The sequence below is a fragment of the Pinus tabuliformis genome, chromosome J (assembly GCF_031772625.1).
Source record: "Pinus tabuliformis cultivar Carrire ecotype Pingquan chromosome J, CPIR1, whole genome shotgun sequence".
In the NCBI taxonomy this organism is placed as follows: domain Eukaryota; kingdom Viridiplantae; phylum Streptophyta; class Pinopsida; order Pinales; family Pinaceae; genus Pinus; species Pinus tabuliformis.
The window spans coordinates 633,684,386-633,703,082 of NC_142295.1; the positions used below are offsets into that span (position 1 = coordinate 633,684,386).

The window sequence follows — 18,697 nt, forward strand, 5'->3', positions numbered from 1 at the left end:
GAAAATCTGCTACACAAATATACACTAGTATTCTAACTTAATGATTTGCAATGAAATTTAAATAGAAAATCAGTCACAAACACAACAAAATTTTCACCCTCCAAATTCTTCATCACTTTTTATTACTTAGGAAAATTAAGGGCTCCCTTAACATGCAAAATGACCCTTAGAGAATACACACAAAATACAACACTATAGAACCTGGAATTTTTGCCCCTTAGAAATTTCGACTTCTTGAAAAATTTGGCCCCTTGAAACTCGACTTCTCCAACCTGATAGGCCTCCTTTCTCCTAGCCCTGTACAACCCCCTACGCATTGGAAGAAATTTTCCCTTCTCTTCTTTGAGAATTTCGCTCTCTCAATGAAATTGATGTGTCTCCTAGCTCTTCCTTAGGCTTCTTTTATAATTTCTCATTGAGCTGGATCCTTAACTCTAGATCTCCTAAGTGATGGATGGCTAAGATTAGATCCTAAGCTTCACTTGACATAAACAATAGAGATTAGATCGAACTCACTAAAGTAAATTGATTTACTTTTCATTAGAAAACCTTAGCCCAATAGCCAAAATTAATTAATAAATTAATCAATGTGCTTTTCCCAAGCTAGACCTAGGAAAGAGATCATACGCTTTTGGACATCTTATGCATGCTTGACACCTCGCTTTCATAGAAGCACTTGTTCGAGGTATCATCATCAACATTCCATACATGGTGGATTCCCATTCAAGGAATAATAGATATGCTCACATAGTCCTCTAGTCCTCTTTGTAGCTAGCTAGCCAAGATGTTCCAAAAATTGAAACTAGGTATCAGTAAGCCTCCTCCCTTGTACTCTGTCTTTGCCCCCCAACTCACTAAGGGATATTAGAGAAGAGATCTACAAAAACTACTTGAGGTTGACATGAATTATGACAAAATACTTATAACTCCTTAACTTCATCACTACTTCTACACCTACGTGCATTTCAAGGATGCTCTCAGCTATACCCTAGGATACACCAATTTTGTAGTTACTTTGTAGTTTGGGAGTCCCATGTAACACAACATGAGTTTGTTCCCATCAACTATGGACGGCGCCGAAACTTTGTCCTTAAAGGAAGCATTGCAATTTTAGATTGTATTTGGGAGGAACCTTTCAATTTTAGATTGTATTTGTAATAGATGCCTTATCTATTATGTAATTCATGGCCCTTGTCACTATTAACTGGAAAACTTTATCGGCTCCTTGTGTTGATATTTCTAGTAGCATACAAGACTAAATCAATTTTCAAATTGATAACTACTTCCAGCGATACAATTTGACTTCTTTTAGAACATTCCAATCATTAAGTAGTTATACATGAAAATTTCAACCATTAACATTAAGATCCATAGAGTAGTAAAGATCACCAAATACAATGAACAAGAGACACCATACTTTTGGTCAATGACTAGAGCATGTTGGAAATTTTGAGAAAGGGGGTGGGGTGGTTGAATCAATATTTCTTACAATTAACACATTTTAATATTTTTCAGAGCATTAGTTAATCTTCAGTTATTATTATTGTTCTTCTTCAGATAATCATAAATAATAATCCACAGTAGACAACAACATACAACACTGCAAAAAGTTAAAACAATGGACACAAATTTTGAGGTGGAAAACCCCCCTTCTGGTCAAAAACCACCAAATGCTTCTTAGTAATTGTCTTCTCCTCCTCTTTAAAAGAAAAGTAATTACATCAAGGTTTCAGCTACAACTGAGGGAGGCGTCAACCCCCTAATTTATAGGCTACAACCTATAGGATGCTACTAAACCCTAATACCCTGCTGCAATTGGAAGGACGCTCTTCGCCTTGTAATTCAGGTCACAACCTGACGAGTGCCCCAACACTCTGTTTACCAGTTGCTGTCAAAAAGGATGCTTCGTGACCTTGTAGTTTATCAGCCCCAACTAAAAGGACACCACAATGCCTTGTGCAGACTACGATCTGACCTAGCACCACCCTGCGACCTTGAAGTGTTCTCAGGCCACAACTTGAAGGTGACTCCAATCACTTGCCTTGCACCAACTTGCCACCTTGAAGAGCCAGCGGACCACGTTTCACAATTTTCAGACTGGATCCTCCCGTGCTCTGAATCAATATAGTAAAGCTATAAAGAAGATGTTGTATGTCTGTCAAATCCTGGTAGGCACTGACCAATGCACAATCAAATTGATCATTGCACAATGTTGCACATCTAACTTACTGTTCAACGCCACATCATTGTCACTACACACATAGATCTCTTGCACATCTGATCGCTACTCAACATCAAGAGCTGACAACATTGCCTACCACTGCATGTCACTGTATCAAAACTTCTCACGAATGAATAAGCATCAAGGCCCATATGTAGAAAATCATACTTCACGCTGCTTCACTGTACCAAACCGCTCACAATGCTGCAACTATCTGACACTGCTATCAAATGATGGCACACACCAAGGTGCCTCAGGTCATCCCTATGACTTGCAACTAATCCTCTCAAGCTTTGCCCTCAGAGAGCTACCAACATACGTGTAAAAACTGCTGCTCAGCTGATCAAATCCTACTATCCATCCTTACGTCAATATGCTATACAACAGGATGATAATGCCTTCAACACTTGCTGTCTTGCAATGTTACAACTGTGTTACTATACACAAACCCTAGGTCATACTATAAGACAAACCCTAGGTTATTATTGTCATATATTTATGTGTTTCAATCTATAGATCAATTCAGTCAATCATACCAAAGTTAAGGTGTCGACTCAATGTCAATGTCTTCAAGAATCAATAGTACTGCAACATTGTCATATAGTATTGTAGTCAAGTATAGTCAAAGACACTTGTCAACAAGATGTAAATTCCTTGTTTCAAACCATGTGTCATAGTTAAGTCTTATTCAAAGAATTAAGTCAAGGTTAAGGTGTCAATCTTAAGGTCATGTCCAGGTATTACTATTATGTCACAATAAAGTCAAAGTCAAACATCATAGAATGCTCACTAAGTCAAAAAGTATTGTTATGTTAAGGTATCAAGCAACTATCAAGGTCATGTAAGTCAAAGTCAAGATATTGTATCAATTGTAATTTGTTAATGTGTCACTTGCTATAGATAACATCGACCGTCATTCAATAAGTCAAAATCAAAGTGTCAATATACTTGTTATGTCTAAGTATCTTAAAGGTGAATGCCAGGGCAAAGTCAAATTGTCAATTGTTATGCAAATGTCATTACAGTAATCAAAGAATTAAGTCAAGGTTAAGGTGTCAATCTTAAGGTCATGTCCAGGGATTACTATTATGTCACAATAAAGTCAAAGTCAAACATCATAGAATGCTCACTAAGTCAAAAAGTATTGTTATGTTAAGGTATCAAGCAACTATCAAGGTCATGTAAGTCAAAGTCAAGATATTGTATCAATTGTAATTTGTTAATGTGTCACTTGCTATAGATAACATCGACCGTCATTCAATAAGTCAAATCAAAGTGTCAATATACTTGTTATGTCTAAGTATCTTAAAGGTGAATGTCAGGCCAAAGTCAAATTGTCAATTGTTATGCTAAATGTCATTACAGTAAGACACATAATATTAAGTCATAGGTCTTTGTCATATCAATGGTCATCGTGTCAACACACTATCATAGATTAGACATAGAACAATTGTCAAATCAAAGTCATATCTAGGTAACACAGTTAAGTGAGGTCAAGGTCAAACATCACTTGTTGTCCATTAAATGTCAACATTGTCATTGTTAATGTCACAGTCAACAAGTTAAGTCAAGGCAAGCAACTGCTATCGAGGTCTTGCTGTAGATTGCCTTCTCACTATATAAGGGATTACAGTCTTATTACTGTCATCGAACTCTAAGATAGTGACAACTTGTTCACAATTACCTTGCTGCTGTCACTATCATATTGGTGTCAAGGTCAAGCAAATTGAGTCAAAGTCAAGCCTATGAAACTTGTTATGTTAAGGCATCAACTCAAGCAACTTTACGTTAGGTCTAAGAATCATATTTCCATCAAAGGTGTTGTTCCTTCAACATTATGACAGTCAAATCACTTGTTGGCATGATGTATATAAGTGTTGTAGTGAGGTTACGAACATTCAAGAGGTCTGAGATTTGTGTTCACAACGAAATCACCCAAAATAAAACATAAAAGGAACTGATTCACACTTCCACAGATCCAAGTGCCCTAATCCACAAAAAGTTGTCTACTCAGCCTACGGCCAAGCCCTATCAGAGGTGCCAAAAATTCTGTGACAAAAGAACATCATAGGAGGGAAGATCCTAACCTTACCTCAGAACTTGCTAAGCTAGAAACACTTAAACGCAGTCCACTTTGCCTCAAAAGAGAGATTCTGATTGCTTTCCGCAGAAAAATTTCGTTGCCTCAGAAAGAAGGTCGAATAATTTTAGATCATAGGTCATAAGTTGATGTGATTTGGTGAGGAATGTGAATGTCGCTTATAGTGTTAAGGGGAGGGCTTCTTAAGAGAGTCGTTGAGGAAACTTAGGAAGTTTAGGCAATATTTAGGAATGTAAATACTATTAATTTGTTGTAACTTCAGCTGGTTTGCATTATATATCAATTTAGAGTCTGGACCTTAAGTAACGCAAAGCCCATATGATGAAAAGTTGATCCTAATTAAGGAGTTTTGGATGCTTATTGATTGGATACTTTTCTAATCATGACCTCTCCTCAAAATATGGCAAGGAACTCATATGCTTGATATTTGATGTCTACAACTAATAAGATTATGCCAAGAAATATTATTAATTCTACGATAATTTGAAATCAATGTTTGACTTAGTGCATTTGGTCCTACCAAGGTTGTGAAGTCAATGATTGGTTTATTGTCTTTGGTTCTTGAAGTTATTCAACTTATACACAATGAGATTGTGGTAAGAATCATTGTCATATATTGACAACCGTAGGTGAATAAGGTGTCATGTCACTACCCCCTAGGGTTTTAGCCCACAAAACTGGGTCTTCAACTTCAAACTCAATTTTCTCTCAAACCAGGAGGAACCATGGGGCATACCACATATCAACAGAAACATCTCTTCGAGGAGAATCTAATGACCTAGATCTCCAACCCAAACTCAATGGTTTGACCCTTCAAAAACCCTCGACAAAGTCAGGGTACATCCTCAATCTAGGGAACCCAAACCCTAGGACTTGGGTTTTCAACCATCCAACGGTGGATTTGCCAACTTGATGTAATCCGACAATTACTAGGACGCCTTCATCAGCTATTTGATATCAATGACTAGTGTTTTAGTCAGAGTCAAACCTAGTCAACTCCATGGGTTGACATCAATGACAACGCCATCCAACAGGGCAAAACCCCATAGGGGAAAACACAACAAGCTTTTCCTTATGAGATAATGTCCAATTCAATCCAATTTGTACATCAAAATAACATCTCTTTGACAAGACATTTAGACAAGTACTGACTAGCATGATGTCCTCCCACAAGTGCCAAGTCAACCCTCCAATATCCAATACATGGCTCCCTTCAATTCTTTGCTTTAGCCACTTTAAACAAGTGCCTCAGACAACTCACATATTATAGAGAATAAGTGCCTCAATCAATTTGCATATCACAGAGAATAAGTGCCTTAGACTTCTCATGTCACAGAGAATAAGCGTGTCAGACTTCACATGGTTCGATAGAAAATAAGTGTCTCAGACTTTGCATGGTTCCACAAAGAATTAGTGCCTTAGAAAATGCGAGATATCTGCCTCAGATCAGCGCGCTACTTTCTTAGATAAGAGATTTGAATTGTGTCGTGGAGGAGAGTGAATAGGCTCTATTTAGAGTGATTCATTCATGCGAATAGGTGTGTCTCTTGGGCAAGCTGACTTGATCTTGGAGGGGCCAACTTGAGCACTTGTGGGGTAATAAACCAATAAATATAAATTCAATTTTTCTTTTCCTTTTCCTTTTCAAGGTCATGAAAAATGCATTTTACAATTTTCTTTTGACAAATACATGATCATGCTTGAATCAATAAATTTCTCTTTTGAAAATATTGACGACGACTATAATTTTTCAACACTCCCTCTTAGCTAGGGAGGTATTTTTCATTCTCTCTCAAGATCAAATTCCCCGATCAATCCACTGGCCTCTTAGTAGATGACCTAAGGGAGAGATCAAATGTACAAGTCTCATCATGATCTAATATGATCATATATTAATTATTGATGTAGAGTTGATTAGGCATTAGTGAATTGAATGAAAACTGCAAGCATGGAAAACGAGGAAAACTATTGGAGCAGAACACTTTACGACAGCTGATAAACCATAAGAAAGATGCAAAACAGAAGTATAAACAATGAAAACACAGATATACCAGACAACAATATTGATTACGGAGTTCGTCCCTGATGGACTACGTCTTCGGGTCTGCTTTCAAGATGGGCGACCGTTTTATTAGGAATGAGAAGAAGAAGTGGATTACACAGTGATTTAGTCAGACTGAACTTGCACACAGGAAATTCTGACCTTTGTCATTAGATAGCTCTCTGAACTAGCTTTCCAACGCCGCTTACGGTTTCCAAATCCGACTCTCGATGCTCCCAAAACTCAGAAAACAAAATCCGCCTCTAACCTCCAGAACCTGCACATGAAAACTGAAAACTCTCCTCTCCTGTCTTCAATGGACCATTTTGCCTTTTATAACCCTGTACATGCATAAAACCACCTCTGACTGTATTTGGGATGCATCAACTAACTTCTGGGGTCAAATTAGGGTTTGTTTGCAACGTTAGTGGACACCTTAGGTCATGGAATTAATAAGAAATCAATTAGACCATAAAAAACCCAAATAAGACTTTATAATAGCCCGAAAACCGCAAACGGTTTCTTGACCGGGCGGAGGTTGGACCGTTTCCATGTGAGCAGCCAACCGACCGCGGTTAAGTGACTTAACATGCCGGCGGTTCCAGTTGACAGCGCGGACTAGAGGTTCATGTGACCGCATTCTCCGACCGCTTATGGCTAACCTCCGAACTAACTCCGATTGCGCCCCGACGGTAAACGAACAACGTTCACATGTTCCCATTGTGGTGAATGTTTCCGCGTGGTCTAGTGGCAGTTAGGCCCTTGACAATTATTTCGACGGTTTTAACATGCGTTCACATGACCTCTGACGTGGTTTGGCTGACTACGCGGTCAGAGGACTGTGATTTTAATTTATTTGCATTGTTTTAAACATAGAATAGGTTGAGGGTTAGGTATTAATGTTTGAATGTTTTTTAATACGTAGGTTTAGGATTAGGACTTTGACTAGGGTTTAGGCATAACTTTAGGCTTTAGAAATGGATTTGAATACATAATGTAATGTATTAGGATTTAGCATAGGAGTTACATGATTTTGATGTGTAGAATAGGATTTAGGGCTTAGATTTAGGATAAGAGTGAATTAGGATTCTTAGGGTAACAAAGAATAATATGATAGCTTAGGAGTTAGGGTTTAGGTCTAGGCGTAGGTTTTGAGTTTCGTTTAACTTTCAAAGACCCATGTCGGCTCTGCACAACGACATCGGTGAAACTGAAACCTTTACCGGACGATCGACCCTTGTACCTCCTTATGGTCTTCGTGCGACATTCGTCAACATTGCACGACGACGACCATCACATCTTTGAAATTGACACTGGTGACGACGACAAGACTATGTCGTCGACCAAGTACTTTAACTTGAACCCTTTTACACAATCAACTATATCAACCATAAATCCTGCAAAGTCGAACGACAAAACACATGTCGTCGACCAAACCCTGGCAGAATTGTCGATGACATAAGTCGACAGCCAGGTACAACATCACATCAACTGAACGCCATGAAACCATAACATTACTTGAACCTGATCATAACCAACAATATCGATTTGTGGAAACTGAACTAAAGCGACGACAACACTAAACGACACTTATGAACGCTGATAATGACACTTCGAACACTTGTGCATTTGGATCGATGGATCCTCCTGGATCACATCATAAGGAACGGTTCATAGCATCAAGTTCATCCCACAAGCCAAAACCAATGGCATCAAGGTTAGAACCCAACTAACCATGGGATCAATCAACATCGTTCATGAGGCCAAACTCTCCAACCATATGAAATGGTTTCTAAGTCAATCTCAATGACCCAAGAGAGTAATCAAAATCAATCTCTCTGACCATCTCACTGGTCTCTCAGTCAAAATCAATGACCCAAGAGAGAGAACACAACATCAATCTCCCCGACCACCCTACTGGTCTCTTAGTCAAACACATTGAGTCAAGGGAGTAATCGAGATCAAACTCTCCCACCAAACCAATGGTCTCTCGGTCAAACTCAATGACCTAAGAGAGTACATAGGGTCCATCTCCCTGACCATAAACAAGGGTCTCTTGGTCAAGCTCAATGACCTAAGGGAGGAATCCCTATCTCAATATCAAACTCCTTGACTATATAGTCTCTTGGTCCACGACCCAAGGGAGGAATCCTAATCTCAATGTCAAAAGGGTCAATCTCCCTGACCATATGGTCTCTCAGTCAAATGCAATGACCCAAGGGAGAGTACTCAAAATTAGTGTCCTCGACCAAGCCTATTGGTCTCTCGGTCAAACACAATGATCTAAGGGATCAATCCAAGCCTTAGAACCAACCTCCCCAACCATAAAGTTTTCTCGGTCAAACTTAATGACCCAAGAGAGTAAACAAAACAATCTTCCCAACCATAAACCATGGTTTCTTAGCCAAGCCCAAGGAAGATTCATGATGCTATAGAATGAATGCTTCCTCTCTCTAAGAGAGGGATTCTCAATCATTCCAAGCTTCTCTTAGAAGCAACCAAACTTCATCCAGGATAGTGGCTTTGTCAAAATACCAACAACCTGCTCATCAAAATGTATTCAAGCTTTACAACTCCTCTTTGGACAATATTCCAGATATAGTCACACTTGATCTCAATGTGCTTCGACCTGTCATGAAAAGAGAAACAAATTCTCAGAAAGATTTACACAACTATGAATATATCATGATCGATTCCAACACCTAAACACACCAGCAAACAACTTTCGAAGACAAACTGCTTCACAACAGTCTGAACAATCAACTATATATTCAACTTCAGCTCTGCTAAATGCAACAAAGGTTTGAACAATACTCATCCATGATATCCAGGCTTAAGACAACATTTAGAAGTGCTTCTTTTGTCTTTGGAAAATCCAGCCCAATTAGAATCTGCAAATCCATGCAATAGATAGTTCAATGTGCAAAAAAAGTCAGCAACAAAGTCTCGCAGCTTGTTCGAATTTGTTATCATGGAGGTGTCCATGGACTTGCAGTCCATCATGCCAAATTTATGAAGGAACTCAACAAAGATTTCAACAGGCTTATGCCACACTTTCAATCCCAGATAGTAATGCATTACTTCAAGGTTCTTCAATCAACTCCCTCTTACATTGGACAAAGAGGTCCTCAAACCTAGTCAGAAATAGATCATCAAAATCACGGGCTCATCTTCAACAATGGATCAACATTGTTCTAGATAACCATTAATTCAAGAGTACCATACACAAGGTGTCTGATTTCATATTCTTCTCCCTCTTACTGAGGTAATCCTTCGCTTGGTACTTCTAGCCATCTTCATCTTGGAAGTCACAATTGACTTCTTTTCGGCATAGATCAAATCTGCTCCCTCTGAGTTCATAGCTCAACACGAGTCTTCTTGTCATTATCTTTGCTTAGTTCTTCCATTCTTTCCATCTGCGCTACAGTTGTGGCAACATTCATCATGTACTTGCAATCCTCACTAGGAGGGCATGGAAGAACAATCACAACCAAGCAAGATATACAAAGACAAGAGACTAATAGAAACAACAACAATAGTAATAAACAAGAAAGATAAATATAAAATACTTATCTTTTAAGAACATGTTGGCTCCCTCTTGATCTTAGCCTTCTTGCATCCAACTTGCAAATCAACCTCGTCCACATCATCATCATGATGTCTTTCTTGCAGGAGCTAGGGTTTCTTCTTTTACGGAAACATCCAATCCTAAGGTTTTACCCAAAGCCCTAGAGTTTTCTTGTTCAAACCCATTTGCATACTAGGGTTTACAAACCCTCAATCTAACATTTTCTCATCAATCATCTTTAGTCAAAATAACTTGACTTCTTCAAAAACATTGTAGCAGTAAATTTCATTATTCCTATATTCAAATACTTGAGTATTGCTTCAGCATTACTGAATTCGAGCCTTTCAACTTAAACACATAAGTTCTGCCAATTGCACGTCTCTCTTGAGAGATCTTTTAGTGCTTAAATTTGAAAGACGACATGGCCTCTTCATGCAATTGTACATGAAATGTATCTTTCCAGTGCAAATAATACTTTGTGACAATTTCCAAGGAAAGTATTCCAAAAATTTGATACTTGTCACTTCAGATCTTCAAAGATTTGATTCTTGCATACAAGCTTTCTTCAAATCTTAACAAGCTCATCTTCTTGAGAATGTCTTTTGCCTTCAAAACTTGAAGGAGGACTTGACCCTTTTTAAATAATTTCATATGATGCTTCTGAACATGCTTTACAACATCATCATACACGTCTCATATTTTACTTGTGTGACTACAACAATAATGTCATTTTACCTTGCCATATCAATTTCTCAAAGGATGGACTTTTTCATGTCTGTCCTCAAGGAGTCCTACATCAGATATGTCAAGACAGAGCTTCCAAAAGAATTATGACAATACATACCTCATATGTCAAACTTCAGATTTGCAACTTGGACTTCTGGCCTTTCGAAATATTCAGAGGGATATCAGGTCGGCTCCTGGCAAAGCATTTTGTCCTTCTTTTATGAATAGAACAGATACCCCTTTAAGCTGACATCAAACTTCTGAATTGATTTAAGAATTCGACTCCTTCAGAAGACAAATTCTAAGATCAAGATATTCAGTTTAGGGGAGACAATTAAGAGACTTGCGGCCTATTGGAAGACTTCTCCGACTCATCTTCTGATGAGGAGACTTGGTATGTCACAAAGACAAATCAAACATACAAATAAGCTCATCCTCCTTTGGCTGCTAGCTCCACGGTGACAATGGATCTGCTTCTCAAAAGAATTCAGCTATATCATTTTTCTTCAAGGATTTCACTGAGGTATGATTCAAATTCTTCAGCTGAGGAAGAAAAATCACTTCTTAAACTCCTCATTAGGGTTCCTTTCACTTGAGCACAATAAGCCCACTTGTAACATATTGGTTAGGGTCTGCAAGATCAAAATGTGTTTCTGACTTGAAGACAGGCTCCTTTCATCCAGAATTCGTGCTAGATCACTAGACTTTTCATCGCCAGAGAACTCAGACCTTGTAATAGGAATATGCCTCAGAAGTCTCAGTCCTCATTTCAGAGATATACCACAGTACAATAATTTTTGCTCAACCTTTGTCATAAGACTGAGGTTTCTCAATTTAGTTCACCAAGTGTCTTGCTGAGGAATTTCGGCCTATCAGATATGAAACATATCAAGATTTGGATCATACGTTCTGTGGTTTGTTCAAAACCTATCTTCAATACCAATTTTCGATCCTTTTCATAAATGCAAGGAGGAGAGAATCTTCGATCTTGGAATAGGGCTTCGACCCTTTTCTTCACTGTAAGCCCAGAATATTTACACACCCTAGTGAAGGAATATTCAGGATCATCAAGTAATTTTTCTTCCTTTACGTCATCAACCTTGCTTATCGAAGCTGAATCACAACATGTCTCAAGATGACTTGTAGATTTTCAAACTTAGAGATCTGGCAGTGCAATCGGACTTTGCTTGCTTTGTTTATGACTGAACCAATTAATTCCTTTCCACTGAAGACTTTTTCGTTCTTGTAGTAGACCAAGTAACTTCGGTTTCTGAGAAGAGTTCTACCTTGGCAATGAATATTAGCATCTTCTAATAGGTCGGCCTTATTAGACATAACAAGGAGAGACCATTAAAGATAAGAGAGTCTCTAGATGCACAGTCTCGGTCACCTTCAAGATCATTCGGTCTTGGACAAAACACCTTCTATGTTTAGGACTTCCCAATGTGTGTTCTTTAATGATTCGGTCCTTTTGATAATCACAACAATCAAATCAAGCTGGCTATGGATATCTCGGTCCCATATACAGAGGTCGATCTGAGGTTTAACATTTCTGAGATTTTTGATTCTAGCCACAGAGGCTTGCGCATCTTTATGTCCTCAAAATTGCCTTTAAAAACAGTGGCCAAAACAAGAATTCTGGGTAGACTTTCTGGATACGGTTTGGAGCTCTTCGAATCTCCTAATGCTACTCAATCACTGTAGAGGTCTTATGGCTCGGAGCTTTGACACTTGAGTCATAGATAATCTATGGAAGATCTCCTAAGATGATATTTGACCTTAATAGTATTCCAGCCTTTTGCAATCTTCTTGATCTCCGAGGTTCTGAGATTTTAGGGCTTCAGAGTTTAACTGTGACAATAAACCTTCAGCCTGAACAGAGAGGGGGGGCGGTGGTGGCTAACTCGTCTTCATATGCAAAGAGTTTCTTGAACTAGGGCTGCTCTTTTCACCTTTGCTCTGATACCATGTTGATTTTTCTAGTAGCATAGAAGACTAGCAATTTTCAAACTGATAACTACTTCCAATGATACAATTTGACTTCTTTTAGAACATTCCAATCATTAAGCAGTTATACATGAAAATTTCAACGATTAATATTAAGATCCATAGAGCAGTAAAGATCACAGAAGATAATAAACAAGAGACACCAAATTTTGGTCAACGACCAGGGCAATACCCAGCAAGATTTCCTTGTGAGAGAATGTCCAATTCAGTCCAATTTGTACATCAAAATAGCATGTCTTTGACAAGACATATAGACAACTACTGACCAGCATGATGACCTCCCACAAGTGCCATTTTAACCCTCCAATATCCAATACAGGGTTCCCTTCAATTCTTTGCTTTAGCCACAGAAAACAAGTGTGTCACACAGCTCACATATTACACAGAATAAGTGCCTCAGTCAGTTTTCCTATCACAGAGAATAAGTGTCTCAGACTTCGCATGTCACAGAGAATTGGTGCCTCAGACTTCGCATGGTTCCACAGAGAATTGGTGCCTCAGACTTCGCATGGTTCCACAGAGAATTAGTGCCTCAGAAAATGCGAAATATCTGCCTCAGATCTGTGAGCTACTCCCTCAGATAAGAGATCCAAATTGTGTCTTGCATGAGAGCGAATAGTCTCTATTTTTAGTGATTCGTTAATCCGAATAGGTGGCTCTCTTGGGCAGGCCGACTTGAGCACTTGTGGGGTAATCAATCGATAAATATAAATTCATTTTTTTTTTTACTTTTCAAGGTCATGAAAAATGCCTTCTACAATTTTCCTTTGACAAATACATGATTTTGCTTGAATCAATAAATTTCTCTTTTGAAAATATCAACTGCATCTATAATTTTTCAACACATTGAACATTTTGGGGCAGTATGATGATCATAGGCGTATTTCTCTATTTGTGAGATGCTTCTACTGTGATATAAGAGTCTTAGAGGTAAACCCACATTGGTAATTCTAGGCTCATCACCTGTTACTTCCAACCCCTTGATGGCTTCAGTCACAAGATATCGTCTTGAGCAAACTTAAAACTTACAAGGCCTGTTTGGTAGCATAGACTCCAGGACACAACTACTGGACATCTGGAATCTTATTACCACTTAATCTTGACCTTGGATATTAGGAGCGTTGACCATTGACAGCATTGTTGGTTTATGGTCTCTTCCTTTGCTTTCACGTCCATGCCTATTTTATTCATTTGGGCTTTGTAGAGTGCGATTGTATATCTTTTGGCACTCACTATGTATTGTTTTGTTTCTAATGCAGTTCTCACTGAGATTCTTTACAACTTCCAATGTTTTTCATCTTTATACTTTTTTGTCCCATCGTCCAACTATGGTGATTAGTGGATATGAAAAGTTGTAGTAAAATTAAAAATTCTTGAACATATTGGGGAAGGTCTATTCTTCTTTGTTGAATATAATCGATTTGTTATTGATTGCTTGCATTTCCTCTTGGAGGACGGAATTGCATTAGTGATTATCCCCTTTTTGGTCAGATGTATATGTTATTCAGCACAACATCTCTACTTTTTGCAATTATGGATGTTTGTATCTCATTAGCACATATACAGATGCATGTTTTTTGTGGATTCAATATTCATATAGATTCCTGATCTTTTATTTTCACGCTAAATATTCCCACTCTTTGTTTACATTTTTGATTAAGGGTTTCTTAAATGCAGTCAAACTGGGCCCATAATTGTTGTAACTTGTAGGGTATGAAGCTTTTTTAATTTTTGGATCATGATTTAGTTAGTTAGCTGAGGCTTTCGGAAGCGAAATAATCTAAAATCTGCGGAGATTGCATTCCCCACCCAACTATGTTGATCCTGAACCTAAATGAATTTTGTGTGCTATTTGCTTCAGGAAACTGAACAATTGCGGCAGGCTTTGGAAAGTGAAATTGCGAATACTGAGGTAATAAGCAGAGTTAACAATTGTGCGCACTGTATTTTGTTTTCAAGATGAATTTATTTAGTCAATGGAATAGTTTTTCCCAATGTTATATTTATCGTTATCGGCAATTTATCGCTGGGTGTCGCTGGGGGTCCGAAATAGAAATTATAGTCAATATTGGAAATTATCTGGAAACATAAAAAAAATACAAAAATAATCATTTTTTTTTTCAAATTTTAAACTTCTAAAACAAATCAACATCATACAAACACATTGCTACATAAATATGAAAATAAAATCAATATATAAGATGTCAAGTGATACATCAGAATATTGATATTGAAATATGATATTTGTCTTGAGTCATGAGATCTATTATAATGATACAAAATCATATCAAAACAAAAATAAATATATCTCATGAGATGAATCATGGCAATGAAAACAAATGATTTCTTCTTATTTTCTTGATGGAGAATGGTCACGGCATCCTCAACAATGTTATTGGAACTAAAACAAGGTTGGTCAACTAAAAAATACATAAAATATTCAAATTTTATGAAGAACATATGATTCATGTGCATCCATATGAATGCAAAATATCATACACAAATATGCAAAATTTCTCATGTATATAGCAAGAGTGCATATAACCAAAATATCACTGGTTGCAATCATTCTCTGAATCAAAATAGATCAATAGAGAGGCTCTAAATGGCCTCCAATATCTAAAGAAAATCATGTCACAACAAATAATCAAATAACATCAAAGTCATGGCCTATTGGGGTCCTCATCAAGATCACCCTCTAGGCATTAGAATAAGATAGAAAAAGCTTAACATCCTAATCAATGATTTTGCTTGAGTGAGGTGTACATTTTTACTAGGATCATGAAGGAGGATCTCTATAGTCAATGCCATCAACATCGAGGTACATAGAGGGCTTGGTGATCTTGATTAAATGTTAGTTCCATACTCTCATACATCAGAGAATCTAGTAGAAATGTTGCAATCCCGCCAATCATGAAATCCTAAAAACTATCAAGTCTGTTGGATTTTGAGTGGGATCTAAAATTCTACTTTCTCTATATGAAATCCTACGAGGTCGGAACCACTCTCAAACATCCTGAGTCAATTAATGGTGATGTTAAAAATTTAAGTAAAAGTGACATTTTCCTCCTTTTACTTTAAGAATTTAATACTACTATTAACCACTAGGGTCTGTGTTATTGAGATGAGTCCCTTCTTTGCTTGATGGAAATAGTCAGAGTATCCTCACAACTCATTCCCTTAACTCACTTATAAAAAATTAGGATTAAAAGATAAAAAAAAGGTTTGGTAATAAGTTCAAATTGACAGAGACAGGGTGATAATTTTGAAATTATCTCGATAATTACCTAAATTATCCTGATAAATTGAAACTATCATGATAATTTCAAAGGGAAAATTATCATGATAATTATTGCTGATATTATTGCTGAGGTTGGTTTTGGTGATATTAATGTGATAATTCCGATAATATCGTGATATGTGCAACTATGCTTTTTCCCAAAGAAAACATCTTGGGGAAAGGCAAGGGGTGCTTCCCATGGATGACATCCCTAGGAAACCTGTTGTTGTAGACCAGTGTGCCTCACCTTGGGGAATTAGAACCAGGCACCTGTTGGCACAGAATTAGCCAAATTCCCAATCACATTGGTGACAATTGGTTGAGCTATTCCCTTGGGTTTAGTGAATAGAACGTTTCTTTGAATTGGGTTTCACATTTAAATTCTCTGAAGCAACATGATCAAATTTTCCACATTTGGATAATGATAATCTCTTTGAAATATAAATATAAACATGTAGTTCATACATTAGTTCTTGAGAAGCCCAGTTTCAAAGAATCTTCGTAGGGAGTCTCATGTGTGCACATCTCTTTACAGCTTCTTGAAAATAAGAGGTAGTGATTCGCAGGAGAAATGGGTGTAGATTTTCTTAAATGATTTGCTACTTGAAGCATTGTAAAGATTTATAGAATGACAAGCTTTCTCAGGGTATTCTATTCAATGAATCTGGATTATATTGTAGATTTATCTGGCATTATGCATCAATGAATTGAACTTCACCTAAACATTTATTTCTTCCCTACTACAACTGGCTGGGATTAACCTTGAAAGGCAGTACTCTTGAATATTTTAAAATGCTTGTTTATTTTTTCAGATCTTATTTTGCCAATTCATGGCATACATAAATATCCTATAAATATTTTGTTATTCGTGATAGCAACAATTTGATGAATAAACGTGGATTAGAAAAATTATGCCCAACTATTCCTTTCTACCTATATTTTGTATACATCACCAGATGTCTAGAGCTCTAAAATACTTGTATCCTGCAGAGCAACCGAGATTACATCCTCTCAATATCCATGTTCCATAATGTCCTGTCAGATATGTTTATAAACCAGACGGAATGCCAAAGTTCAGTTGGCTCTGCGTCATCCTTATGTTTTATCAAAACTTGCGTGTTGGCTGTGGGTTGTTGCAAGAGGCCTTACTGTATGTTAAATTATAGTTCTTCAGTACAAGCTCGTGGATGGTCTTCGAGTAAGGGAGGAAGTCTTACCATTAACGGAGGAAGTGGGCATTGTTGGCAGTATTCTATCCTTTTTGAAGCTTTAGTGGTCAATGCTTGTTTTAGGTGAAGATGAAAATTTGATCATGGTTAAGTTCATGTGAAATTAGATCACAAGTAGAGCATAATAAAGTCCTTAAACATCTTGATTTTTTTTCTTCTTCTTTTTGGGAGCAATTCATTTTTTTGTTTAATTAATTCATTAAAAAAATACATCATATAGAGTCTAGACATACATTATCGTGTCATAGCAGAGGCATGTTTGCAATTTATCATTTTTAAAGTATATGTATTCATAGTTACTTATGTATATTATTGTTATGACTAACAAATTTATTTTTAGGGATTCTGACTGTTTCGTCCTCACTTTTAATGAAAAATAGCATACATGTACTGTTTATGGTCTCAGAATGCTGAATGTCAATATTTCATGTACATTGCATGTATGTAGGTTTATTATGCTTTATTATATGTTATGTCATTACAAGTGGTATTAGAGTGTACAATTCTTGGTTGTGCACCTTTCGAGGAGTACATCTCACTGTTGGAGAAATAAATTTTACTAGGAACATCCAAAGTTAATGAACTTAACTTTCACTAGGAACCTTCAAATTTAATGAACATAAGTGTTGGAATCTTTGAGGTGTGGTCCATACAAGTTAGGGCTCATGGCCAACCCTGAACCCTTGATAAAACTAGCAATGTTAATTGAAAAAATGATCTATGAATATTGCCAAGTCCAATTGCAATGAAACTAGTGGAATTTGAAAGAAGACATCTGAGGGTGTCACAGCTCCAAAAATCAGAACTGCTAGGACACAATTCATGGAGATATTGTCTATACAACCTCTTTTTCTCGAGAGAGGCTAAAAGCAGCATGGTTTAGTAAAATGACCATAACTGCTTGTTGGAAAATCCAAATTAAGTGAGATCAATGGCATTCCAGAGAAAATAGTGTTACACATTCTAATTTTGATGAATTTGGAGAAAAAAACCTAGAGACATGACAAGTTCAATGGGGCTAACCACAAAAATCCCCATAGAAGGCTTAAAAATGGTAAGTCAACATAAAACATTCATAACTTTTCATTGGGATGTCTAGTTTAGATGACTCAAAAGGGAAAATAAAAGGGGAAATAGAGAATAATATTTGTGGAAACTTTTTTGGATACTCTTTGAAGACAGTGAAGGTGGAAGTCATGGGTTGATGAAACTCCAAGATCTTAGTCTAGAACTTTTGGGAATGCATTTCTTTAATGGGGGTAAAAAGGGGATTAAATTGTTGAATAGTTCAAGGAAACTTAGAATTGATTCTTTTGCAAGTTTGTATTTAAAAGATGAAGCTTGCGACAGGTGGATGAGTCTGGATAGAGACACCAATTTAAACTACACTTGGAAAGACTTTAAAATGTATTCTCAAATCGATACTCTTTGTGTTAAATACAATGTTGCGAAAAATGTTATCGGGATAATATCGATGAGGGGAAAAAAATCAGAAAAAATCGTAAAAATCGAGAAAAAATCGGA

The 18,697-nt window shown here is 37.1% G+C and overlaps 1 protein-coding gene across 1 annotated transcript in view; it reads left to right on the forward strand.

Moving 5' to 3' along the window:
• LOC149228537 (serine/threonine-protein kinase STY46-like) overlaps positions 1-18,697 on the forward strand; it is a 452,429-nt gene that overhangs the window by 276,868 nt on the left and 156,864 nt on the right. Inside the window, exon 16 of the mRNA XM_089380800.1 lies at positions 14,526-14,576. Within this exon, the coding sequence (XP_089236926.1) occupies positions 14,526-14,576 (51 nt within the window). The remainder of the gene's footprint in view (positions 1-14,525; positions 14,577-18,697) is intronic.